Source organism: Alexandromys fortis, unplaced genomic scaffold, assembly GCF_014885135.2.
Source record: "Alexandromys fortis isolate MF-2015 unplaced genomic scaffold, M_Fortis_MF-2015_v1.1 scaffold_8_9099976_23576923, whole genome shotgun sequence".
Lineage (NCBI taxonomy): Eukaryota > Metazoa > Chordata > Mammalia > Rodentia > Cricetidae > Alexandromys > Alexandromys fortis.
The window spans coordinates 6,819,702-6,844,576 of NW_026067899.1; the positions used below are offsets into that span (position 1 = coordinate 6,819,702).

Genomic DNA, 24,875 nt, shown 5'->3' on the forward strand with positions numbered 1-24,875 from the left:
CGCCTTCTGACACAATGCCGACTAGGTGGTGTCTCAGGAGCCCCTTTTTGTCTGTTCACTTTTCTTCATCTATTAATCCTTCCATCTTTTATCTTCCTGTTTCTCAAACTTCAAAATGTCCATGGTATTTCCTCTGTCTTTGCAAATATATATATATATATTTGAATTCCCCATGCACTGTTTTCATTTGATAAGCCTGTGGATGTAGGTCAGCTGGTAGAGTACTCGCCTGACGGTTTGATCTCCAACATCACATCAAACTGGACCTGTTGGTGCACACCTGTTATCCCCACATTCAGGAGCTGGAGAAGATCAAGTAGATTTTGGACAGACTGGGATAGATGCCACAAATAAGAACGGTTAAAATGAAGGAAACCTAACGTAACAGTTTACAGTGGCCACACCTGTCCATTCATTTTGATTTCGAGACATTCAGGACATAACAACTGGAGCACCTGGCATGGTGGGATGTACCTGTTAGCTGAGCTACTAGAAAAGCTTGATCAGACAGACGGCAAATTCAAGAACCGCCTGGGCTACAGAGGGAGTTGAAGGGCTGACTGGCCAATTTAAACTTAGCAAGATCCTATCTCAAAAAAAGTGAAATATATCCGGGGATATAACTCAGTGGTAGGGTGCTTGCCTAGCATGCAGGCTATTTCCCTGGTACCTGACAAACACAAAATTAAAATTAATACTTATGACCGCGGTCTCGATTCTTTTCCTACCAACTGATTCACCCATTGTTCATCATGTTTTATTTTTCTTATTGCCTTGCAGAATATTTACTTTAAACTAGATAATAATCATTTCACTGATTTTATGTGTGATCAATCCCCAATCTCTTTTTCCAGTTAGACATTTGTATTCTTAGCTTTTCATATGGATTATATAATTTACAAATGTTTTATAATGGCTTTAATTGATTTTGTCATCTACCAATATTTGCCTTCAGATTTCAATAGTATCTGTTTGCAAAATTCATTCTTCAGTACACTTTATTCTTTGAATACTAATTTGGGAGGAATTGGCAGGTGCATAATATTGACTCTTCCTGAGCAGAAATGTAGACATGGTACGTCTCTCCATTTCTTTGTATCTTTAATAGAAGTATAACATAATGTTAAAACTCTCTGCAAAATCAGACTTTTCTTGTTACAGTCACTCTTTACAACATGTCAGTTTTGTCTACACCAACTTTACTGGCATAAGTGTGTGTGTGTGTGTGTGTGTGTGTGTGTGAACTGAATTTATATTCAGCCCTCTGTTAAACACCCTAGTGGCTGACCACAAGAGCCCTTGAATTGTCCATGCTTACAACCATCGTGTGCTCAAATAAACTATACTTTTTTGTGTGATTAGACATCTTCTCGTTGACTTCTTGAACTAAGAACCAACAGCTGAATATGAAATAGTCATGACTGCTTTCTTCCCTTAGTTGTAACATTTCTACCTTTTAAGATCCATGTTTATTACACACATGTTTTGTTGTAGATGTTCTTCCTTGGGATAAGGAAATTCTTAACAGCTTGCTTGGTATGTTTATGAAAAATCAATACTGAATCATATGCTCTTGTGTATGTGCTAAAATTCATATGCTTTCCCGCACTAATCTCTTAATGTGGTAAACGTATTAACAGATGTTTTTATGAAACTATCCTAGCAAAGATTAGGGCAGCCATTTTTGGTGATATTTTAATCATACACATTGCTTGGACACATTATTAATATTTTTGTATAGTCTAAAGGTAAAAGAAACATAACTTCATTCCAGGATGGGTATCAAAATTTATCTCGGTGCATAAATTATAACAGGGAGAGATAGCCATTCCTTCTCTTCTGTCCCCCACCCCACCCCCGTGAAACTATTGTTTCTGAACGCATTCCTAGCTTATTGCAAACAATTGGAAAGCAGTATTCCATTACCTTGCTCCTTATCCCAGACTTGGAACACATTACTCTCTCAGAGCGTATCAGAAATTTAGACCATCTTCCATTAGTACTGCCCAATGAGAATCATTTTATAAGCATCTTACATTAAATAAGTACACTTTGCACATTGAGGCTGGAATTTGCCAGGCTGACTGGAGAGAAAGCTCTGGAGGCAGCAGGTGGCAGTAGCTCCCACTCCAAGAGCAGAGATTCCCAGCAGGTCAGAGAACAGTGGGAAGCCTCCTCTCTTTTCTGTAAGGCTTTTTTCCCCCCTGAGAGCTGCTCGGTTCATTTATAGAGAGATGATAGAGATGATATACTGCAAAAAATTCCACAAACCTTGACAAAGCAAACAGAATCCGTTTGTGTCCTCTTTATACAGACAATGAGGAGCAAACATGAAAGCTGAGTTTTCATCTTGAGAATTCCCCTTTTTCTCTAACCCTCCAGGACCCTCGTGCTCTCTAGTGGGCTTCTTGTCTATCTCCATGCATTCTTTTGGGTCTCACTGAAACCTGTCTATAGAAGTACGTGCTACTTGTGGACTTTTATCTACCTTTGAATACGTAAGAAAGGATACTAATCAAATATTAATAAACAGTACTGGTAAAACTAATGACTGTATATATTGAATATATGCTGTCTTACAACCCCTTTTCAGAAGATTTATGTGTTTTATCTCGTTTAATCTGTAAAATAACTCAGGAAGTTAGATACTCTGGTTACTCTCATTCCACAGAGGAAGGAATTAAAATGCAGATCAATTAACTTAGCTAACTTAGCCAACAAATAGCAGAGGCCAGAAGAACAGACTCAAGCCTGTGATATTCGTTATTACTGGAGGTGGAGACATGAGTATTTATTAGGCAGGCCAGTCCATGCTGACGCTACATACTTTAATTCCACTGGGATGTAAGTTGCTTGAGAATGTAGAACGACTAACTGGACATGCTGAAGCCACACTTTTAACCCCAGAACTATAAAGACTGAGCCAGGAGGATCATGAGTTTGAGGCCAGCCTGGCTAGATCACCCGTGAGGTTCTATCTCAGAATAAATAAATGAATGAAAATAATTTTTGAAATGTATATATGCTAAAAACTCCACTTAGAAGTACACCAACAAGTGGAAACCTGAGACCAATGTCTGAAAAGATTTTGTCTGAAACACAGCAAGAAGCTAAGCAAACTAGATCATAATGCTTACCTTAATGTTAGATGAAAATAATGCTCATTTTGGTTTTGGTTTTGGTTTGAGACAGGGTCTCACTGTGTGACCCTGGCTGGTCTGGACCTCACTTTGTAAACTAGCCTGGCCTTGAATTCATAGAGATTCACCTGCCTCTGCCTCCTGAGTGCTAAAGGCTAAACGTGTGCACCACTATGTCTGGCCTACATGATAATTCTTGAATGTACCTGCAAAAAAAAATGAGATAAGAGTGTGTTTGCCCAGAAATAGTCAGCGCACCCTCAGTCAGCCTCAGCTCACTTCCACCTTCCTCAGTAAACTACAGCTCCCTTTAAACTTCTGTCAGCTCGATCAAGCCTGCAAACCTGAAGAGGTGAATGAAGAGTAACTTAGTCTCTCCCTCGGGATCCTGTGTGCTGACTCCATACTAACTTTGTTGTTAAATTAACTAAGCAAATCAATTTCCCAAATCACACAGTCGGTGGGTATTTTACATGTATAAACACAGAATCTTTCTAAGCATCCAACAGGCATTTTAGAGCACTGGGGTTGAGGAAATGCTGGTGCCCGCCCCCAGGAAATGATGAGATGAATGAAAGTCCCCTTATTATTTTTTTCTTTTTCTTTTTGGCAAGTTATTTATTTTATATGTATAGGTATTTTGCCTGCATGGTGTGTGTGTGTGTGTGTGTGTGTGTGTCTGTGTATATATGCGTGTGAGTTTGTGTGTGTCTGTGTCGCATCTATGCCTGTGTCTGTGTGTATCATGGGTGTCTAGTTCCCAAGGAGTTCATAAGAGGGCATTAGATTCCCCAGGAACTGGAGTTACAGATGGCTGTGAGCCACCAGGTGGGGTCTAGGCACCAATCCTGGGTCCTCTGCAAGAGCAACAAACACTTTTAAACTCTGAGCCATCTCTCCAGCCCACCTTAATAAGTCCCCATTGAAAGATACTCAATTTTGATGTGAAATACTATTTCTTATTCTCCAATAAGTTTATTATTACACTTGTTTAATACTATATCTAATTAACTGATTTTCTTCTAGACCAAAGACAGAAGATGCTTGGGTGTTTGCAAAGCCCAATGCCATTCAGGCTATTGGGGTGATGTCTTTTGGTGAGTACCTGACTACAAAACCCTTTCTCAGTATGACTCCATCTGCTCAGTGAAGAGGTGCTGTTCCCTGTATGTGTATACCAGGTCTTCTAAGTTTCACATCAGCAGCATACAATCTAGCTTGTGTTAATATAAAATTACCAAGCTGTTCTTGTCCATTATCAGCCTTCCTCACTCGTTACTAAAATTTGCTCCTAATTGAAGGAAAAGTATTTCCAGGATGGACATTCGTTACAGTTAGTGTGCTTTCTAACTTGGAAGTCCAGCAAATATCAAAGACCTCTTCAAAATCTCTGCAGAGAAGGTTAAAATCTGGCTAGATATCTATAGCTGCCCTATGTCCCAGATGCCAAGTCACGTGCGGATTTTCCTTAAAATAGGAAGGGGCATCAGGAAGAGGAAAAACTGGGAGAGAAGTTGGGCAGGCAAGCCTGGTTCTTGTTGACAGTGAGGAAGAAACCAGGTGAGCCTTCTGTGTAGGTTCTCCTTTGTAGGCTTCTTAGGAAACTTACTTTCTGTTTTATTCAGTGCTACAAAATCAACATGTTTTCATCTTAGATACTTGAAATTCTCAGGCAGTATGCACCTCTCAGCCTTTCAGAGTAGAAAACACAGGCCTGCTGCTGCCCCAGTAATGGTTTGTTTCCTTTTGTGTTCCAGCCTTCATTTGCCATCATAACTGCTTCCTAGTCTATGGGTCTCTCGAAGAGCCCACGGTGGCTAAGTGGTGCCGGATCATCCACACGTCCCTCTTGGTTTCTGTGTTTATTTGTGTGCTCTTTGCCACTTGTGGGTACTTGACTTTTACCGGCTTCACTCAAGGTAAAACGAGAGCCTAAACCACATCCTACCTTGGTGCACATGTGGATTGGAGCCAGTATATCAGTATCCTACTCATGTCTCGAACATTTTCCTGGGCTCTATCCGATGCCATGGCCCTCCCCCCACTCTGCGCTCTATACTCCTGCCTCTCTATGCTCTGCTTCCCAATTTCTCTCTTCTTAATTGCTGAGACTTAGTTCCGTGACCACGGAATCTCTGCTTCCAGACAGGTTTGTTTGTTTCCAGACATGAACTCTGGCTCCCCTCTCCCCTGCCACTCAGTGTGTCCCCTTTCCTGGGCACTAACAGCCTCCCAGTGCTGAACCTTCTGGTCTGGTCCTTCTGAACCTTTCGAAGTCAGCTGTCCTGAACTGCCTTGCCACCCACTTGAGGAAAGAATGACTGTACTATAATGGGTTTTCCTTTTCTGTGCTATTTTTTTTTTTTTTGCTTCCTTCTTAATGACTTTCTAATCCGCCATCCCACCCAGACACTGGGGCCCTGTCTTTCTCATGGGTAATTTCCTTATTCTCCTTCTAACCCAGACCTTCCTTGCCATCTCCAGCCTGTAGGATAGCTCTGCTTAATTGTCTCATTCTGGACTAAATCACAAACATCATCTTTCCTATAAAGCCAGCCCTCGCTGACTTCCAAATGCCTTCTCTTTCCTTGTTTCTCTCGAGCCTGGTAACTAAGTGGTCTTCCCTTTACAGCTTTTGACCCTTTCATCCAATCACTCAGGGTGTAATATTCGGGGTAGCCTGACAGCGGGCCAAGCGCCGTGATTCAGAGCTTCCACAGCTTTTACGGGTCTAGCCTCTCGCTTGACCTTCCCACAACCCTTTGAAGGTAAGTGGAATAACAAGTTCTACTTCCTGCTCACACTGAAAGAGAAGGAACTTGCCCCAGCTGGCTGGTAACAACCAGAAGGCACGTGGTCCGCTGAAGCTCAAGTTCAGAAATCTTCCCCCCCCTTCCCTGTCTGCTTCCCCAGTTTTGACTAACATAGAGTCTCTAATAACCTCCTAGAGTCCAGGTCCTCTTGACTTGGTTTTCTGTGACATGTGACACTGTGGTACTCTTGGGATGCCTTGATCTGCACAGAGATCATAGGTCACTGTGATTATGTGCTTTTATTTCTCAGAAATTAATAAAGATTAAAAAAACTAGTGATAATGTGATAGCAATGCAGAACATATGGATTAGTTATAGGATAGTACAGTTAAAAGCAGCGTTGAAAGTCTGGATAAGAACTGACCTATTTTCAAGCACTGCCGTGGACCAATTACAATTGCTACATAGTATGCCAAGTTGAATGGCCTAAGGTCTCCAGCAGGCATGGAACCTTGGTTTATAGATGTCTGTTTTCGCTAGTGATATCTTCCTAGTGTCTTTAGCAACGGTAATTGCCCTGCTGTAATTAAATATTTATGACAGCTGTGCACGGTCACTAACATCTGTAATCCCCACACAGCGCATGGGAGGCTAAGGCAGGAGGGTGGCTAGCCTGTGCTATACAGCAACACTCTCTAAAAGGGGCTCTCTAAAAAGCCTCTTTAAGCTGAGTGTGGCCACATGGGCCCATGTAGGGAAGAGACAACAGGATCGCTTAGGCTTCCTGACTGCCTGCCTATCTTCGGTGAGAGATTCTTGTCTCACAAATGATAAGGCAGAGCTAGATGAAGCAGGGTACCTGATGTCCTCCGATGGCCTCCACAGGCCTGTACACAGGTACAAATACCCACACACCTATGTGCAGACACTGCATACATTCATACACAAACAAGCACACATTCTGTCTCTTATACACATCTTAATAGAGCAAAGCTGATAGGTATTTGATGTTATTGTTCTTGTCCCTCCTTTTTCCCCCTTAGCTCTAATTCCCTGACACACACTTAGATTACAGCTGGAATGAGCCAACATTGCTTCTTTAGCTCATTTCTCTTTAGCTCGACCTGGTCATGTTTGTGCAAACTACACGTTCCCTTGTTCATCAGGTACGTTCAAGCCAATAAGGCAGTGGGAAGTCTAGCGTCTCATTGCTATACCCTGTGACGTCAAAGCAAACACAGGGCCTCGTTATTGGGGGGTGAGAGGTTAGCAATGGGAACCCGGGTTCTTGGGTTTCTCACAGGGTTGAACCCTGAATCAGTGTTGAAGCTGTTTTCTGCTTCTATTGCTTTGTGTTCTCATCGTCTGCCCAGAAGGGACACCAGGGGAGTCACACACATCAGGTGGCCTTGGTAGAGGGAAGGGACTTGCCCTGGAAAGAGGAGGTTTCCGCGAGACTAGGCTGCCGCCTCACTCTTTAATACAAACAAGCTCGGAGGATTATTTTCTTCTTCTGAAACAGTGCTGTCAAATATGCAGCTTTCATGCAATTTTCTAATTGGTTTAATTGAAAATAGGCAACTGGCGGTGTCCAGCCTTAACCATGTTATGTTCAGGAAGTAATGAGGCCCAAAGGCTGTCTGCTGTGAGCTGACCAGAGCCTGGCATTTTTTTTTTCCGTAGACTCCTGCAAACATACAAAGTCTCAATAAAAAGGAGCCTAAGGTATATGTGGTCTGTTACTTGGTTTAGAAGTCATTAAGTTTAGTGTCCTTTCCTGGAATCAGTCCTATCAGAGAAATTTGTGTTTCCACTTGCATACATCAAATGTCACGAAGGACGGTGTTACCTTTGGAATTCCTTGGTGTGGTGCTGAGCTTGTGATCAGGACCTATACCTCCCGTGCAGGAAACTCAGCCTCCCACAGGCCCTGGTCCTACTCTTCCTTGAGGGATTGTCCTCGATCTAAAAATAGCATTTCAAAGAGAAATTTGTTTATTTTAATAGGCATTTGTTTAAAATAATACAATCGCCAGAAACAAAGACCAGAAACCATTTATAAAGGCAGCGCACAAGAATTTAGGGAGTTGATTCTGTTAAATATATATATATATAAAAAGAAAACCCAACCCACAATGGACAAAGTATTTTTTCAAAAGCTGGCACAACTTTAAGGCAAACTTACCAAAAACAAATAAGAATGATGAGTCTACCTTCAAGTGGAGCAAGTACTATAGCAGTGGATAATAGCAGGGCTACTGGAGGCAGTATGTGATACTTAGACCTGGTAATCTGTTCTTCTAATTCGATGAGATGAAGTGTATGGGCCACCACTTTTATAGGAAGGATTATCTCATTTGTTAGTTACTCCCAAGACCTTGCAATACAATATATTTTTCTTGTTCTCCAGGAGACTTATTTGAAAATTACTGCAGAAGTGATGACCTGGTGACCTTCGGAAGGTTTTGTTACGGCATCACTGTCATTTTGACGTACCCGATTGAATGCTTTGTGACTAGAGAGGTAAGCTAGCCCAGGCTCTTTCCAACCCTGTGCCTCTGTGATTGCTCTACTACATTGACTTAAGAAGACACAGATAACTCAATACATAAATTCTCTAAAGGCAAGATGACAGGGGATAGACTCATACAACCTTCTCTTTAAGCTGTTAAGCTGTAAAGTATCAGAATCTACAGATGAACATTGTTAGGTTCCAAAGAAACCCGCAACAAACTAAGGTGCTGGTTAGCCTATCAAAGCAGACACTGGCTGCCAGGCTACCTCAGCAAGTCTCACCCACCACCCTCTACCCTAAACCTATCCAGACCCTGACCTTCCCTTCCCTTTCCCCCAGCTTCTGATTCCAGCCATTTCGGCCATAGGCTTTTTTGGCCTCTGGTCTTTGGGTCAATTCTTCTCTCTCTCTCTTCTTATCCTCTCTCACTTGCAGCCCTTACCCCCACTTCTTTCTCTCCCTGCTATGGTCTCTTCCAGATGCCTCTGTCTATTCTCTCCCTCATACCTACAATAAAAACATTCTTTCCAAACATACCTAGGAGTGGTCATGTCCTCATTTTCATTCAAATATGTATTCAAATATTTACAAAATAATTGTTTTAGATGATATGACTGTAAATCATGCTCCAGGGTTGAGTCTAGACAATCACAAACACAAACACATCGCTTGGTCCCCAAGTGACGAGCAGCCTTTAGAAATGCCAAATGAAGGATGAAGGTTTAAAGAACTAGTTACCAAAATTATATTTTTGTTATGATGTTTCATAAGCCATTGTATATTTAACAAAGGCCAGAGTAATTGCTTTTATTTTAAAAAATAATATATTATACTCCATGAGGAATCAAACTTCAACTTAAACCTAAAGGTCTACAGATATATTTTGATGCATATATTTATAATAAATGTCTTATAAGAATTTTACATGTTTGCAAATACAGGCAGTTATGTAGACAAAAGAGAATCTATTCTTGTGTAATCCTGGGTAACGTGGCTTGTCAGGAATCTCTTAGGCTGTTGGCTAGATAGCCACTGTGCTGAGTGAGCAGCACCCACGAGCACTGTGGAAAGGGCTTAGTCAGCATCTTCTTCTACTGTTTATGCAGTGCACTGGGACTGCATACAATGTATGAAGGGAGCCACCAAGAGAGCCTTAAAGCCCTTATCAAATCCACAGGCATCTCAAGGCAGCTGGTTTCTCACTGTAGGCCAGTTCTGGCAAGGTGAACCAGCGCTGGGATACAGGTTCAGTGCTGTGTATTCTTTCTGGTCTCACTCCTGTTCACACATAGCATGACCCAAGGCTGGTGCCCTTCCTTTACAGGAGAGAGGGGTAGAATGAACTTTATGCAGATTTTTGAGTTTCGAGATTAGTTCAAAACTTTGCTAACTATGGGTCGGGAAAGGCTGTTCTTGTCAGCATCTGCCCCGCACTTCAGATCGGATCTCCAGATCAACATGAGTGGACCGTGCAGGCTTGGATAACTTCTGGTCAGCCATGTGTGGATGGCTTGAGTCACATCACCTGCAGCGTCTGTCTTCCCTATGTGGGATGAGTTTCCATTCTAGCTGCCATTAAGGGAAAGCAGAGTAAAACTAAGATGTTTGCCCTGGCAGCATGTGCCATGCAGAGAGATGCTGTATGAGACTCGGTGGTTACTGTTGCTGTCAGCACACCTATACACACAGAGCAAACATGAACACACACGTATACACACACACAGAACCAACAAGAACACAGCCATTTCTCTTTATAGGTGAAATAGACCAGATACATATAAAGAGGATTTAAAAAAAAAAAAAAAAGACTGTATGCCCTGATCCTGCCTATTTAGCTATTTTGGCCTCATAAGGCCATCTTAGAGATGTATGGAACAGTTGTGTTTAAAGAAACAGCAAATCCACATCACCTAAGTTATTAATATCACCATTAGGTCTCTACCAGCAGCAGCGCTGGAGTGGCTGATGGGCGGGGATATCATCTATCTAGGTCATTTTTCCACAGTTGTCATGGTTACAGTACCTGGCACCTGATGCTCTCTCCACTGACAGCTCTCGCTTCACTGGTGTTTCGCACATGCTCATCACTCTGTTCAGAGTCTCCTTTCTGTTCTCCATTGAGAATGTTCTTACTCTTTCTCCTTTGCCCTTCTTTCCACGGTGGCCTCAGCTTGTCATTCTGCTCTAACGTTAATCCTCACCCCAAGCTCAGCTAGGTCACTCACGTTTCAGAAACGGTAAAAAGAAGAGGACTTTAAGGAAGGCCATGTCCTGTGTGCTGTGGTCCTAGAAACATGACTGGGGTGACACGGGGATGGAGAAATACAGACGCGTATACAGACAAGCTCAGATTGGGTGGAGTGTGCTTGCTCTGGTGGAGAGCACCTACCACGACAGCCCAGAAATGATTGTGTTTATAATATACAGAATAAGGAGGGGGCAGCTAGTCCCGGGGAGTGGGGAGCTCAGGCTGTAAACGTCTAGGAGGAAGAACCTGCGACAGAGTGCACTTTCTGCCAACATTTGCATGTGGATTTGGGGACGTTTTGCCAGTCACACTGGTCTGAGGCACTGGGGTCCTGGACATGGCGGTGCTTCTGTCAGGGTTATACTTCCGCTCAGGTCTTCATCTGCTCCTCACACATTCCTCCAGAGCTTCATCTGCTCCCGCAGGAGACCATTTTAGACAACGGAAGAGCCCTCTACATTCTACTTGGTCTTTTTAAATCCTGCCACAAACTAGTCTCCACTTGTTTCTATGCCAATTATGGGCCTTCTATTGGGATGGCAGTTCTTGAGAACAGGAATCATTCTTTTGACATTCTCTTATTGTAAATTCATCAGAGTGGGATGCATCCAATAGTGACTATAGATTAGCCTCCTAATCTGTTTATTCATGGAAAATATTGACAAGCTATCCTTAATTTGTCTTTCTTCTTTGTGGGTTTCTTTCGTATAGAATTGATTTTCTCTTAATAAAGGATAGCACTCATCCAATATCATTAAGAGGGTAAGTCCTAACACCTTCCTTAGGGACCATTAAATAATCAATTAGTGTTTGTAGTTTGTTTTAGTGGCAATCTGCCCAGCTCAAGAAGGATAAGGAAACTTTCAAAGCCTTCTTATTCTTTAAAAAAAAAATGTGTGTATTACAATAATGGTGTGCCAGGCTCTGGGTCTACAGCATAGGACACCGACTGACAATGTTCACAGCAAGGAATACTCATTATTGCTATGTATGCGGATGTGCAGTTTCTTTGAAAAGACAGAAACATTCCTAGTGTCCTAAGGTTTGATGTGTTGCCTTACTATGGGTGGTTCATACAGTCATAGCGCTGCTAGTACAAAAGCCTCTTACTGATTCCAGTAAGCCTCAAGAACACCTATCAACCTGCTCTGTTTATTTGCCAGGTAATTGCCAATGTGTTTTTCGGTGGGAATCCTTCATCAGTGTTCCACATCATCTTAACAGTGGTTATCGTTACTGCAGCCACACTGGTATCACTGCTGATTGATTGTCTTGGGATAGTTTTAGAACTCAACGTAAGTACATGAAAGGACTTGCTCTATGCTTTCTGAAATCTCTTTTAAAATGTTACTGTCTATTGTAAAATGTGCTCCTTTTCTTCAAAGTATCACTTTCTGAAGTATAGTGCAAATCTGTTTGCATAATAATAATAAATATTAATAATGATGACACTCTGCTGTCTGTGAAAGCATATGGTTTACGGCAGTGCTTCTCAAAGAGCATGATTTTGCTCCCCATCTAGGAGGGTCATATTTGTGATGTCTGGAGACATCTTTGGTTGCCTAGGAGGGTAGCAATGCTATGGGTATATTGTAAGAAGAAGCCAGGGCATCAATAATATCGCATGATATTCAGAACAATCCCTCACAACAAAACTGTGTCTGACTACAAGTGTCAAGAATTCCACTGCTGCATATCTTGTCCCTGTACTATCCAGGTATTTCTCAAGTTGACCACACCCTACACTGTGTGCAGAATTGAAATGTCTAGTGGATTTGTTGAAATTATAGAAAGAATAAAATTTTATAACGATCACATCATCACTTTGGATGATCCAAACTTCTTTTCTTTTCAATATTTTTTTCTTTCCCTAGACTTTTCTTTTGTCATCTCTAAGTACACATGTCTGAACTGATCTTTTTCTTTCAATGCAATTGGAAATGCTGTTGTTCAGTAGCCCAGTCCTTGTCTCTATGGGAACTTACTTCCAATGTATTTCTCCAAAGGCTCCCTTAGCTGCCAGATTTGTTTTCAGCCTGTCACTATGCCATATCAATCTTTTTTCTTCTCCTTTCCCCGTCTGCTTTTCCATTCATTCCTTTTCCTGCAATGATTATTTTTCGTCTGCCTAAGTCCTACAAAGTCTGTTGTTGGCTGTCACTTGGAACTCATTTATTCATTAACCATATAGTCACTGAGCAATTACTCTGTACTACACAGTAAAAACATAGTGATGGAAGGAAATTTGAAAGAATCTAACCTTTCTCACTAACATGAACATTCAGTTTCTATGGGGTTGATGAACAACACACACACAAAACTTCACACACTTTGGTGTCAGATTCCATTGGGAACACAGAGGGACAGAGAAGGACATCAAGAATGATTCCACTCTATAGTGTGACCCTAGGCTAATGGCGCCATTTGATGAGATAGCAATGGAAGGAAAACCACTAATGCAGGGTCATTATTCTTCCCTCTCCACAAGCCTTACAGGATTTCCAATCAGAAGAAAACCAGTTAGCATCTCCTGGTCATGTGCCACATTGAGGGCAGGCTTGTGCAGGGGAGACTCCAGCTCATCCTGCTCCCCTGGCTATGAGAAGTGCAGGATGAATGAGGGTTTATCGCTCATACTGACGTCACTATGCTTTCCCAATGCCATTGTGACTTGAAGTTCCAGACAAAAGCTGGAGCACAGCCTGTCGAGAAGCAAATAATTCGGACTTTTCTTATATCAGATGCCAAACACTAGGGACCCTGGGGAATTTTCCATTACATCAACAACAGGAAAAAGGCTTCCTTTGGTATGTTGATGCAGCCCTGTAGTTCAAGCAAGTTAGCTTCTCAGGAGAGACTAAGCACAGGAATCCCTTGAACCCAGTCTGAGCAGTATAGCAACACCTCATCTCTCAAACAAATCGAGAGGGGAGAAAAAGCAGAAATCCAATCACATAGTAGTCTTGATTTCTGTGACTGGTCCCTGTTTAACTTAATGAAATAACTTTCACGTAAGATCTTAGACCATGTGATATATGAACTGTCCATGAATTATCTTTACTTTCCAAATGGTAAACTCTTCCAAGACAAGCATATGTAAGGACTTCCTCTATGGCCCACCACACTGGGCACACTGCTGGGAACCTCAGGCTTAAGTTATTACACGAATGATCATGCCTTGTGACCACAGCTTAGGACCTGTTTCTATAACTTTTCAGGATAGTAAGGGAACCACTGGAATAGAAGCAGAAAATAAAGTAAAGGAATATATATTACATATATTATATACATACACACATATACATCTCTCTCTTTCATACACACACATGCATGTCACAGTGTTGTGAGTACGAATACTATTGCAACTACACTGTAGAGACATCTAGAATAATAAACCGCTCCAGCAGTCCCTTTTCTGTTGATGAGATACAATGTTCTGACAAACCAACTTAAGGAAGAAAGGGCTTATTTTGACTCACAGTTCACCACGGCAGGGAAGACAGAGCCATTGATGGGCCAGCCTGGCGTTCAGGAAGACTGATCGCACTTCAGAGAGAGAGAGAGAGAGAGAGAGAGAGAGAGAGAGAGAGAAAGAGAGAGAGAAAACAAGACATAAGTCCAGGCTATAAAACCCTAAAGCCTGCCCCCAATAACGTAATTCCTTCAGCAAGGCCACATCTAAAGGATCAATGACCGTCCCAAACAGCGTCACCCTCTGAGGACCAGGTGTTCAAATAATACATGGGGCCTATTTCTCATTCCAGCCACAACACTTCCAATCATTTTTTGTTGCTGTTTGTTTTTTTTTTTCTGGTTTTATAAAATACCTCATTTGAGTTCTCAAAGATTTTTGTGTTCGTTTTCTCTTCCTAGCTTTCACATTAATTAGTAGACTTTCTGTGAGGGGAAAGTGAATGACAGACAACTCAGGGCCTTGTCACAGTCTCTAATCGCTTTAGAAATTCTTCTCTGTTCTGGCTTTTCAGACATCATAGTCACCCACAAAGATGAGACGTGTGTTAGAATGAGGACTTGCAAAATCAGGGAAATGCTGATATTGCTAAAATCTAAATAAATACAGGCTAAATAGTTTGGGTTATCTGGTAAAAAGTCAAAGCCCGTTTCGAATTTCCCCTTGTTTCGTGTTTCCGTAGCAGAGGACAGCAAGGACATAGTCTCAGAGCAGAGGTGTTCTCAATCTTAGAGTCCATTTTAAAAGCAAAGAAAAGCACTCCTTGACCCGTTGGCTGGTGCAAGACTCCAGCATCTTGGCTGGATTGCTGCTGTTAGGGACGAGGTAGCTGCAGTAATTGGGCCCTGTGGGTTTCTACTTGTGGAACAAAGGGGGAAAAAATGAAACAGCTGGTGCCATGGTCACAGGAACCAGCCCCCAAAGCACTGCATGCTGTTTGCTTGGCAGGAAGAAAGCAGGCCGATGAGACCCAGACAGAGGGACATAATCATCGGGCGAGCAAACCAGGGCCCGAGTCGGCATACTTCCTAAGATAGAGGCTTTTTCTCCTAAGATATAGGAATAACTTTCATGAGTATCAGTTGATTGTAAAGCAGAAATTTAAAAGATAGGTAATTTTTTGTCTTTTTTTCCCCATTCTGCTTTGAAATATTAGCAGTGATGGGACTGGAGTCGAGAGGAGGTCAGAGGAAGGGACCCTGCGAGATTCAGACCTGCTCCCCTGCACAACCAAAGGAACCAGGAACTACCAAAATATGGCCACAGGGGTTGTGGGGTGGGGGATGGGGGTCGAGGAGTACTAACCCTTCCTTACAGGAAGTTGTGCCTCATCAGGTGTCCCCCAAGAAAAGGGTCATTAGGTATGCTTCGGGGGCTGAAGGGAAGGCTCGCTAGGGAGGCAAGGACCAATAGCAAGGAGAAGGGATCTTCCGAGAAAACCCCACCTTTAAAGACCGGCTGTCACTCCCTTTATACCTCAGGCCTGAGCTTTCTCTCCAAGGAAGATGGATCCTGTCAATCTTCCTGCGAACCCTTCCAGCTACTATAGAGGAGCAGCTGGCAGGCTGGTCCCTGCAGGCCTTTGAGAATCTCAGAAGCTGTGTCCCCTACCCAGGGCAGCCACATACCTCATTCCCTTCAGGGGTATGAGCAGAGACAGGGGAGGAGCTATCAGAAATGGGTCATGCTTTTCACCTTCATCATTCCCAAGGGCCTGAGGGCTCCTCCTCCCTGCAGTCACCCAGATAGGACTGATGCCCATGACTAAGGAAACCCTGTCTGTGAACCCTGGTACCAGGGGCCTATGCCAGTGGCACTGACCCACAGGGCTGATTCTTCAATGAGACAGCAGCAGCAAGGGGCCCAGTGAGATCTTTCCCTCATTTCTATCAACGGATCCCAACCCCCAGTCTACCCAACCTCACTCCTGCAGGCCCTGGAGGCCTGGAATCTCCAAAAGCATGCAGCAGCCATGATGCCTACCTGGCAAACGCCAGCCTTAAGGAGCCAGAGAGCCATGGTGATGGGAAGATGCAGATGATCACCAGTCTCTGAGGTGTCCCATGGACAAAGGGTGTGACATGCCAAGGAGGGACCCTAGGAGGGTTTCTGCTGGGAGTGGTTCCTGATGGACCCAGAGGCTGATGGAAAACTCTTCCCCATGGGTCCACAGTTCATCAGGATTCATTTTTTTTTTCTATTTAGTTTTTAGCTTCTTGCATCATTTACTAGATTCTATTCAGGCCACAAAACACAATTTTATGAGCTGTATTGCTTATAAATTTCCTGCAGACCTTTTGTTCTTTCCATGATACAAATTGCAAAATGTCCTGGCATCGGCAATGGATGGAACTGACCTGCCTTAATGAATAAGACAATATTTGTACCATCTTTTTAACCAGCAGTTATGGTTTTATGACCTGCCAAGCAATTTCCAAAGCTGGTGATGTATCTTCAGACAGTCCTTCACTAAATGGATTAATAGGCTGGACTCCTTTACATAGAGTAGATAAAAAGGAAAGTGGGCAGGAGAGATGGCTCAGAGGTTAAGAGCACCGCCTGCTTTCCCAAAGGTCCTGAGTTCAATTCCCAGCAACCACATGGTGGCTCACAACCATCTGTAATGAGATATGGTGCCCTCTTTGAGGAAGAGCTGTCCCATATGGACAAGTTCAACAGAACCGCCACATATGGGCTGCCCATGCATGCTTCAGCATTGCCAGGACATAAATTTCACTTTTCATTCAGATTATCATTTTTCTGTCAGTCTTGAGCTCCAGTCATGACTTCTAGCAAAGCCGAGGTTTCATGCCATCTAGGAAGTAACCAGACACGAACAAGTCAGTCCACTGGGATTCTTCCAGTACAAATATCAGCTGCCACATTTGCTCTGTAACTGTCCCTGTCCCAATTTACTTATTTTTCTGTTATTAATTTTCATGGTGTGACAAGATACAGCATGACAAAGGCAACTTAGGAAAGGAAGCATGTAATTAGTTCTCATGGTTCCAGAGGGCTGGAGTCTAAGACTATCATGGCAGGGAGCGTGGTGACAGGCAGGCATGGTGCTGGAGCTGACAGCTGACATCTTGAGACCTAAGCACCAGGCAAATAACCTGACCAGTCCATTCTCCAAGAAAACATAAAAATGGATGGCTGGTATAATCAAGTATAATAAAGTCCTCAGAAAACTGCAGGGTAAAACCCACGATTAAAATCATTTCAAACTATTAAGGTGCTCCCATCAAAAGAGAAGAGAAGACAAACACTAGCAAAGGTTACCCTTGGTAGGAATATAAGTTGTCATCCATGATGGGAAAAAAAAAAGCATGGGTTTTTTAAAACAGTTCAAAACAAACAAACAAAAACGACTACCCCAAAGCCAGCCGTCCCTAGCCAAGGTCTGTCCCAAAGGTGACAGACTGACAATCTCATACCCACATCTGCACACCATGTCCACTGCAGCATTACCAGCATTAGTCAAGATATGGAAGCAACCTCTGTGTCTATCAGCAATGAATGAGGAAAGGAGACAGAGCTTGTATACACAATGGAGTGTAACTCAGCCCTAAAACGAAGGAAACCCTGCTTTTTGACAGTATGTGAATAGCATTATGCTAAGTGAAACAAGTTAGACACAGAATGAAAAAAAAAACTGCATGATCCATCTCAGTATGTGGAATTTATTTTTAAAATACAAACAGAGTCAGAGACTAAATACGTGGTTATTAGAGGGAAGGGAGAGAGGAAAAACAGAGGTGTGGGGTGAGGGTGCAGGGTAGCAGACTTATGGTCTGAGCAAGGCTATAGGTAGAAGGAGTAAGAAGTAAGACTAACAACAGCGTACTGTATTTGAGAATTTGGTTATATAATAGATCTTCAGAAGCTTTTTTTCATACATGCAAAAGTAATTGAATCTTATTCTAAATTTGTCCCATCATAGTAACACATTACCCACGTGTCCCGCAGCTCCATGTTGTAAACTTCCAATACACACAATGAGATTTGCTAAAAGGAAAAATTTTATGATGTATGACAAATGTTTGTCATAAAATTTTTATGTTTTAGTTAACATATAGCACTTGAAAAGATGAGAAAAAGTGTTATCTAAAATGCAGTGAATTTTAACATTTACAAACAACATTTGCACAGTTTCTAGTGAGAATTAGTTCTTCTAAAGGGGAAAATCTCTTTCCCTTTGAAGTCAGTACATGTCCCTGTTTCTACAACAAACAACTCTCCCACCCATAATTTTCAACCTGACATTCCCCCTTAGGTTGGATTTATGTGCAGCTGGTTGGGGGAGTGGAGCAAGTTACGGTCATTTGGTTCCACTGTCAGTTTTCTAGGGTAATTAATGCACTTAGCGTTACTTGAAAGAAGGCTTAGAAATGGGATTTCATGCTAAGCCCCGAGGGTTAAACCTTTCTTTCTGACACAGACAGGCTCCACTTTCAAACAGATGTGAGAGAAGAGAAAAGAGAAAAATATTCATCCAATTTCCCACTGTCCCTCTCTGTACACAAACAGCAGAAAAAACCCACTCCGGTTTGAAAGGCGTTATTGATATACTGGGATTTCTAGACAGTACTAGGAAAGACGATATGACCGAAAAGTGGGTTCCATATTTTCCACGAGTTCATCTTGCCATCTGCTTTATTGTCTACTAATCTTCCCCTAGGTTCACTATTCATTACTCTATCTTCCTTTTATTATTTCCTTTGCAACTATTCCATTGGAAAGGGAAACCTACATCCAAGTCTTTCCTTAATATATTTCCTTCCTTGGTTTGTCTTCACTGAACCTATACAACTCTTAATATGTGTAATGACAAATACTTTTAAAACACTGGACTATTTAAATATGTATCACTAGTGTGTATATGTATGTATGCCGTGGAGGTGGGAGAGCACACAGGCCATGGCCTATGTGTGGAAGACGGGACAACTTTGTGGCGTCAATTCTCACCTCCCATTTCTGCTTCTGTTCCTGAGATGGAACCAGAAGGCTTGCGTCCTAGGTGGCAAGTGCCTTTATCTACTGAGCCATCCCCTCACCCATAAATGTTTCTATAATGCACTTCAAAAAGCTATATAAGGTTACATGTGATAGTTCATGTCTTTAATCCAAGCACTTGGGGGGGGGGGGCAGGAAAATGGCTGACAATTTGATGCCGGCCTTGAATACATAGTGAAAGCCTGTCTCAGAAAAATAAAACACACAAATACACACACACACACACACACACACACACACACACACACAAGGAATTCGCTCCTCTAACGTTAACTTGCCTCTTGTCTTCAACACCCAGGGTGTGCTCTGTGCGGCCCCTTTGATTTTTATCATCCCCTCAGCCTGTTATCTGAAATTGTCCGAGGAGCCAAGGACACACACGGATAAGATAATGGCCTGTGTCATGCTTCCGGTTGGCGCAGTGGTGATGGTGGTCGGATTCATCATGGCCATCACAAGTCCTCAGGACTGCACCCATGGGCAGGAAATGTTCTACTGCTTTCCTGGCAACTCCTCCCTCACAAACTCCTCCCGGACTCATCTTCAACTGACAACACAGCTTTCCCTTGGGAACCTCAGCATCTTTCAGTGAGCTGACTGCTTTACAGACTGTGCCTCCTTTCAGAGATGCCACCTCCTGAAATCCACACGTGCGAGTCTCTTTGTCACTTGCGATCACTGGCATGTATCAAGACTTGCTCGTCTTTACTCTTTACAGCAATATGAAAAATAAAAAAAAAAATTATTGAATGTATATTTTACCTTACACGGGGGCAGACGTGTTTTATTGTGACTGTGCTAATCAAATTGAGAAGGACCAGTTCGACCTTAGTATCCAGTTTCAGTCCCCAAATCATTATTATCGTGTATGTGAGCCACTGTTTTGTGTTTTCAAATAAGTAGGTGATTGTACTTTAGAACTGGGGGTGGGGTTTCCTCAGGATAACACAAATGTTTAAAGAAATGTGTAGAATGGAAGGGAGAAGGAAATACAACTCTTAAGTAGAATAACTATCCAGCAGCAAAGAGAAGCCTTTTGTTGTAACTCTGGGAGTTACCTTATTTATGAGGAAGTGGGTCCCCGGATGAATAAGCAACAAGCTCCCATGAAGAAGCACACACAATAAACTGGAGGGGCAGAACAAGCCTATGTAAGATATCACAATTATCTCCAGGCGTCATGTGCAGTGGGACTATGATACGTGTGCTATTTTAAATCAGAAAGGCATACTCTTTCTCGTCGTTCTAAGGCATTAACCTAACTCGTCAGCTGCATTTCAGATTTGGACCTACTGAGCTTGCAGCTTGGCAGGCATATATAAGGCAACCAGAAGCTGGATCTAGAGACTGAAAGCTTGCCCTGAATCTGGAATTTAGGAAAGGACACATTCTTACTATCCCAGGCCCTCAAGGAAGCAGTTGGGAGTTCTTGTTAATCTGGCTTGTTTTTTTTTTTTTTTTTGTTTGTTTGTTTGTTTGTTTGTTTGTTTGCTTTGTTTAGGAGATGTTTGACTTGGTTTGGCTTGGTTTTTGACACAGATTCTAACGATGCAATCTTGACTGACCTGGAACTGGGCTATGTAGACCAGGCTAGCTTCGAATTTACGGAGACCTGTCAGCCTCTGCCTCTGGAGAGGGCTGGATTAAAGGCCCCTGCAATGACGAGGAAGCAGGTGCTGACATGCAGGATGTCGTGCAGGGTGTTGACTGGGAATCCTAAGCAGCGGTGACGAGAAGCAGAGCTCTACCAAGCAGCTATGCCACAGAGCTGGCTCCGTTCCATGAGTCATTGAGTATGGGCTTCTAGGGAAGAATGGGCCCCTGGGTTAGTCAGCTGTGTGTAGCGGAGCAAAATGAAAGGAACAGAGAGCTTGAGGCTGGGTGTCTACAACATTCATTCCTAGAGATCCCTGGGACAGCTGAGTCTACTATAGGCAACCCCCATTGTTAGAATGAATTTCATATCTTCCTATCTTTAAAAGTATGCAATCAGGAGAAGAAAGTCCGGCTCATCTCAACGGCGTCCTTACATCAAGTGCCACCAAGACGGTGATTTTACCCTTTCATCTGTATTTCGATCAGTTTTGGTCATCCTACTGCTAAATTATGAGATGATATCACAAGCAGAGGTAATACAGACATATTTTTTAAATATAATATACAGCCCAAATATCCTCCCCCCCCCAGGATCTATATAAAACAGTTTCACAGCAGTTTCCATCAAGTGCTGAGCCTTGCGGCATCAAACAATACAGTAAGGCCTTGTGCAGTGGTTCTCAATCTTCCCAATGCTGCACCCCTTTATGCAGTTCCTCATGTTGTGGTGACCACAGCCATAAAATTTTTGTTGATGCTTCACGACCGTAATTTTCCTACTCTTATGAATCATAGTGAAAATACCTTGTGATGCAGGATATCTGATTTGCAAACCCTGAGAAAGCGTTGTTTGCCACGCTCCACCACCCCCGTTGAGAACTGCTGGCCTAAAGGGAGCTGGAGAGATGGCTCAGCATTGGGAGGACCAGAGTTCAATTCCCAACACCCGCATCAGGCTTCTCATACCTGTCTGTAACTCCAGTGCCAGGAGATCCGACACCTCTGGCCCCCTTGGATATGCATTTACCCATACCTGCACATAATTTAAAAAAAAATACAAATAAGTCCTCAATAAAGAAATACTCCCAAAAGCCCCAGGGGCATACCTGAACAGGCCTGGGGGCCAGTAGTGAGTTTTGCTTCAGTAAGGCATCAGCCACTCACTCGGGAATATAAGCTCTGTTGGCCGTACAGTTTTCCAATATTTAATTTATATATTTTTCCAGTCCCATTAAGAGTCATACAGCTATACTGTTATGCCATTTTTAGATTAAGTACACACTTTCAGATGGTACATGTTAAAATAGTCATGAGGATACTTTCATTCCACGCTAAAAAATTGAACCACTGACCTGCCCGCTCACTTATTAGAAAACGCCATCAGAGATGGGCGAGATTACCAAGAATAAACAACAGACATCAAGGATAACGCAATTTAATACTTAGCAATCTGTCATCTTGCACTTTGGTATTGCTTCAGACATGTTAACCTTGAATCTGCAGCTAGACGAAAATCCCCAGGTAAGAACCAAATTCATCTTTAATATCCAATAAATAGGTGTTTGTTGGTTATTAAACAAATGAAGAACAGAAGCACCTTTGACCCAGTTATCGGGCGCATGTATTGCCAACATCTTTCACATTGTGATAGGATAGGCCTAACCTTCCAGCCCCATGAGTCCTGCCTTCATTTATTTAGTAAGAGATCCCCTCCACCGAAGCTCATTCCTTCCATGATGCTGACAAAGCAATTCATAGGCTATTGTCCAATTTGTTAAGAGGCCATGCCTTTAAACTTCTAAAGCGTTTCCTAAAGTTTACAGAGGCATTGGTGAGAATGGTGTTTGGACACATTAAAGCACACATCCAGCAGCACGTGTCTATCAAATATACATACATCAGACAGCATCTCTATCTTTTAGGAATTGTGTTCCTAGCCAGTTTGCTGAGGGTCTTTCATTTCCGTCCTGCCTGGGATAATTTTCAGAACTCGGTGACGTTCCTCGCTTCTGGACCATTTCCAGTGACAGCTGCACAGGTGACAAGCAGCGCTCGTCACCTCTTTTCTTCCCCACAAGGAGTCTGAGTCCAGGTTATCCAAGAAAATCCCAACTCTTCCTCTGCTAACATCACACAGTCACTTAAAGTCAAGCATGACACTCCAGGTTTATGTGCTAACACCCACCAAAAAAAGCATCCCATGGACCAGGTGTGCTGGTGCTTGCCTCTCATCCCAGCACTCAGAAGGCAGAGGACAGTGCCTCTCAGGACTTTTAATTAACTACAAACATTAGACAGTCTTCTCCAGGAATGTGTATGCACACACACACACACACACACACACACACACACACACACACATCTCACCAGACTAAATGACATTGATATATAATCCTAGCTACTCAGGAGTTGAGACAAGGAGGATTACAAGTTCAAAACCGTTCAAAACTGCCCTGGGCTACAGGGTAAACTCAAGCCAATCTGGGCAACTTAGTGAGACCCTGTATCAAAAGAAAAATTAAAAGGAGGGCTCGGGATACAATTCTGCTGTAGCCTAGCATGTGCAAGGCCTAAAGATCAACACCCAGGATAGAAGAAAGAAGGAATTTATATATTCTAGAGAGCACACACAGAATTTACTAGAAAAACAGAGCAAACATATAGAATGGACAAGAGACACCACCAGCAGGAGAACGTATTGACTAGACAAATAGAGTTTGAACTACCCCCTAGAGCAATGGATTTCAAACTTCAGCATCTGTCTGAATCACCTGGAAGGCTTAGTTCAACAGACAGCCAGACTTCCCCACAAGGTTTCTTATCCCTAGGAGGGCCTGAAAGTTCACATTTCTGAAAAGTGGCCAGGTGAGGCCCAGTAATATTGGTAAAGGATCACATTTTTTATAAGTCTAGGGTTTGAGCAAAGAAAGTGCAAGATGAAGACATCTGCTCACAGGCTGAGAATGCCAGATAGACATCTGTCTAGGAGCGAGGACAAAATACCGGCAAGATGTAGGGAGGGGCAGGGGAATTAAGAACAAAGGGGAAAGAGAGACTCTAGCCTAAAGTCAACACAGCTGTAGTAGTGCAGCTTGAAGCCTGAGTCACAGCCAGCCTGCCAGTTGGAGGATGTCTGAGCTTCGCAGCCCAAGCCTGAGTCCTACCTAACCTGCCAGCTTCAGGAAGTCTGAGCTTCATAGCCCTCACGGGGAGATGAAAGAAAATCCACCAGTTCCTCAAACCCATACAAAATTTTCTAAGGACTTAAATTCTGAATGGACTGTCCTGCTTCAAATATTGTACAAACCGTGAGAGTGAAGCTGGGTTGTTGACGATGAAATCATGCAGATAAAGAACTCATACCACTCTCTTTTGCAAATCGGTTTCCATGAAAATGTGTCAAAGCAAAACGATACTGGCCCAAAAGCACTGGGTTTGGTCTGTCCTTCATTCTCGATTCTCACGGGATTCCAATCTTTCCCAGATTATCACACAGACACTGGAAAGACCCCTAGTTTGAGCATTTTGCCTTCAGGCTCTTTGTTCTCCAAAATAAATGTGGGGCTCACTTTGAGGACCACTTCATCAAACCTGAATTTTGGCATCGCTTGCTTGTTCAAAATCTTTCCTTGAGGCTCTCCTAGGATGAAGTACAAACTCCATAGGACTATTCGAAATTTGCACTACATGGTCACAATACTGCCGTCTGGCCACAACGCTCATGACTGCAAGAGACAGGTCCCTTATTCAAACATTACTAAACATTTCTTTGCACCGAAACTGCTCTGAGTATCTTTCAGAATTGCCCTTCATTTCTTTTACTGCTCTCATCTGAAATGCCCACTCCCACCATCACCAAAATCCCATCACCCTGTCTGTCTCCTCCAGATTCCGTCTCCCGTAGCCCTAACTGGTCCCCTCCTCCTTTGGAATTCTGTAATGTTTGTCATTATGATAATAGGAAGGACCTTGTCTAGCCAACCAGGGCAAACAGTCCTTGGAAACTGAAGGAGGAAGGTCATTGGCTAATAAAGAAACTGGCTTGGCCCATTTTATTGGTTAGAACATAGGTGGGTGGAGTAAACAGAAAAGAATGCTGGGAGGAAGAAGAAGGGAGGTCATAAGTAATGCAGCT

The 24,875-nt window shown here is 42.8% G+C and overlaps 1 protein-coding gene across 1 annotated transcript in view; it reads left to right on the forward strand.

Annotated features, from left to right (window-relative positions):
* The window catches only part of Slc38a11 (solute carrier family 38 member 11), a 44,471-nt gene extending 24,708 nt beyond the window's left edge, over positions 1–19,763 (forward strand). Inside the window, exons 8-12 of the mRNA XM_050123246.1 lie at positions 4,167–4,237; positions 4,898–5,059; positions 8,304–8,416; positions 11,820–11,951; positions 19,443–19,763. Coding sequence (XP_049979203.1) covers positions 4,167–4,237; positions 4,898–5,059; positions 8,304–8,416; positions 11,820–11,951; positions 19,443–19,736 — 772 coding nt within the window. The 3' untranslated portion in view covers positions 19,737–19,763. The remainder of the gene's footprint in view (positions 1–4,166; positions 4,238–4,897; positions 5,060–8,303; positions 8,417–11,819; positions 11,952–19,442) is intronic.
* The last annotated feature ends 5,112 nt before the right edge of the window (positions 19,764–24,875 follow it).